Source organism: Rhincodon typus, unplaced genomic scaffold (genome assembly GCF_021869965.1).
Source record: "Rhincodon typus isolate 14 unplaced genomic scaffold, sRhiTyp1.1 hic_rhity00005144, whole genome shotgun sequence".
NCBI lineage: Eukaryota > Metazoa > Chordata > Chondrichthyes > Orectolobiformes > Rhincodontidae > Rhincodon > Rhincodon typus.
The window spans coordinates 1,695-4,911 of record NW_025970782.1 but is presented as its reverse complement, the minus strand read 5'-3'; the positions used below and the strand labels follow the sequence as shown (position 1 = coordinate 4,911).

General features: G+C 51.8%; 1 protein-coding gene across 1 annotated transcript in view; it reads right to left on the bottom strand.

Moving 5' to 3' along the window:
* Nucleotides 1-3,217, bottom strand: part of LOC125482036 (ankyrin-1-like) — a gene marked incomplete at its 3' end in the record, with an annotated part of 10,969 nt that overhangs the window by 6,519 nt on the left and 1,233 nt on the right. Inside the window, exons 2-3 of the mRNA XM_048594010.1 lie at nucleotides 1,330-1,527; nucleotides 572-670 (exon numbers count right to left, since the gene is read on the bottom strand). Of these exons, the coding sequence (XP_048449967.1) occupies nucleotides 572-670; nucleotides 1,330-1,527 (297 nt within the window). The remainder of the gene's footprint in view (nucleotides 1-571; nucleotides 671-1,329; nucleotides 1,528-3,217) is intronic.

Sequence of the window (3,217 nt, the reverse complement as noted above, 5' to 3'; positions counted from 1 at the left end):
GTGTGTGTGTGTGTGTGTGTGTGTGGAGGGAGAGTGTGTGTGTGTGTGTGTGTGAGTGAGTGAGTGAGTGTGAGTGAGTGTGAGTGAGTGTGAGTGAGTGTGAGTGAGTGTGTGAGAGAGAGAGAGTGTGTGTGTGTGTGTGAGAGTGTGTGTGTGTGTGAGAGAGAGAGAGAGAGTGTGTGCATGCGTGTGCGTATACATGCTCCTGCTCAGAGTGTGCCCTGGCTGTTTTGTCACTGCGTCTGGCTGAGAGAGCCTCGCCAGCTGAAGGCAGTTGGAACACCATTTGTGATGCAGTGTTTTCTCCAGCTCGTGGAGAACAGAGTTGTGTTGTGAGGAACCTGTTACTGCGAAAGGCTTTCCCCACTTGGGCCTGCCCTGCAGGTAGAAATACGCTGTGCTCTATATCCGGGAGGTTGGAGCGCTGTGATTACACTTCCTGATTGGTTGTGACTGAGAGCTGCGCCAGCTTGCTGATAGGTGGAACCAAGCCAGCACAGAGCAGAGGGCTGTTCGCTCCCTGCCCTGGAGACTGTCTGATGGAAATAGGTGAGAAGAGCCTGGTAAATACCTTTCCTGCGCAGTTTGGCTGTGCACCATGTTGCAGCAGCACCTCCATGACCCGTAACCTTCCGTACTTTGCAGCGATGTGGAGAGGGCTGAAGCCTTTCTGTCAATGTACAGAGACAAACTCAGACCGTCAGAACCTCAAACTCACCAGTCAATCCCCCACACCCATCGCACCCCCCCCCCCCAACAAAGCGATCACTCGTTCTCTGCTGAATCCTCTTTCCCCCAGACCCCCAACTCGGAACCCCCCCCCACCCCAACTCAGAACCAACTGAAAAGGCTGACGGTCCTTCCAATATCAGGTTACAGCTTGCTGCTGAGCTCAAACCCGCTTTGCTTTGCAGTGGTGACCTTCCTGACTCTCCGGCTGTTTTTACCTTGGCTCGGGAGTGGGCGTCACTAGCCAGGTGAGACTGAGCCACCTTGCTGCGGGTCTGCAGTCACATGGAGGCCAGACCCAATAAAGAAGGCGGATTTCCCTCCCCCAACAGCATCCCCCAATGACACCCACCCAACCTTGCTCTCCATCCAGCAAGCCAGACGCATCAGCAATGGTTCGGTATTCCCGGATAGCCTCGATTGTTTGGCGATCAAATTCCGGTGTTTTGTTTTCCCCCTTCCGCCACGCTGAGGTGGGGTGATTCGAGACCAGTTAGCCAGGACACGGGGTCAAATGCCCCTGTACCGCTCGCCCAGTCAGGTTGGAGCCTGGGCCCAAGCGACACTGGGTTGAGACATGGCCGTAATCCTGCCCCTTACCTTGGTCATGTGCGTGAGTGAGGCACCATGGTCTAGCAGCACCTCCACCACATCCAGGTGGCCCTCCCGGGAGGCCAGGTGCAGGGGTGTGTGGCCAGTGGTGGTGGCCGATTTCGGGCACGCCCCATTCTCCAGCAGGAGCTTGACCACTTCGAGATGGCCGAGGCGGGCAGCGCAGTGCAGGGGAGTCTGATCGTCCTGTGTACGAAGCAAAGGCAGCATGTGAGAGACAGAGAGAGAGAGAGAGAGAGAGAGAGAGAGAGAGATGCCACCGAACCGCACGAGAACTGTGGCTCACACTATCACCGACACGGCCCAGCATGTCCGCGTCCGACTGCTACAGGAGGGAACGCAAAAAAATTCGCCAAGTCAAACAGCGGCCTTGCCATCTCCAAACTCCCACGGTTACTCTCAGACAGCCTGGCTGGCTTTGCGGTGTCAGCTTTTCATTATTGCTGGGAGACTTCCAGTTAAAGATGGAGTGACACAGCCTCCTACTTACTCCCTCTGTCTCTCTCTCTCTCTGTCTGAATCCAAGCTTTCAGGACGCGATTCCCTGTGCCCTGACTGAGCCAAACCTGTTCACACTCGGATTCCCTCCCCAACAGGCTGCTTCTGCAGAAGTATCACTGTGCACACCCAAGTTCGGTTCCAGTCGCCCCACTGAGGGTCCGAAAGTATTTGTGACTCTAACTTTCAGGCAGACAGTGGGACATCGGAGACCTGAATCTGTCTGCTGCGAGTTTATTGCTGATACTAGCTCAGGTAGGACAATAATAGACGCTGCCATATTGACATTGTGGTTGTTTCTTCTGGACACTGTCATCAGTCAAGATAGGGGCAGAGTCAAAGGGCCATCCAGCACAGAAACAGACCCTTCGGCCCAACCAGTCCGTGCCGACCATATTCCCAAACTGAACTAGCCCCACCTGCCTGCTCCTAGCCCATACCCCTCCAAACCTTTCCTATTCATGTACATATCCAAATGTCTTTTAAATTTTGTAACTGTACCTGCATCCACCACTTCCTCCAGAAGTTCATCCCACACACAAACCACTCTCTGTGCAAAAAAAATTGCTCCTCATTTCTTCTTTAAATCCCTCTCCTCTCACCTTAAAACTGTGGCCCCTGGTCTTGAAATCCCCCACCCTTGGGAAAAGACTGCTCCTGTTAACCCTATCTATACCCCTCATGATTTTATAAACTTCTGTCAGGTCGCCTCTCAACCTCCCACACTCCAGTGAGAAAGAAATCTCAGCCTAACCAGCCTTTCTTTACAACTTGTTGTGAAGGCGGGTGGAATACTTGTGAACTGGAAGGCGGGAAGTTCGAATTTATTGGGAAAAGTGATTAATTTGGGAAAAAAGCAGTGTCGTGGTCCCTTTAAGAGATGGTGTTTTGTCTGCGCTCTGAAGTTTACACCTACTGAATGGAGAGCCCCAAAAAGTGAAACAAGTCTATCAAGAGGCCTTACAGGTGGCAGGCAAAACAGCTTTGGTATTGAGACAACAAGTTTGAATTTGGCCAATTAATTTAAACCAAGCACTCAGCGATTCAAAGCCAATTGAATTTAAAAACTGATGGTGTGGACGACCTGAAACCAATCATATTAGAACAATTTGATGTGTCACAGGGGAGAGAGAAGAAAAAGTTTTGTTTTGAACATCAGGAGGAGGGGCAAACTTCAGCTGCAGCGAAAGCAAGCCCACCAGCTGAGAGATGAAACTGCCTTTTGCACAAAACCATGAAGCTCTCTGAAAAGACCCATTGACAGTAACACCGCATTTGAGCTGCAAGTCCTCACCAATGAAATTACAGGGAAAAAACACATCCCTGACAGCAGAATCAGCGGAACAAAGACGTTTGTGGCGTAACGGAGAAAGCAGAG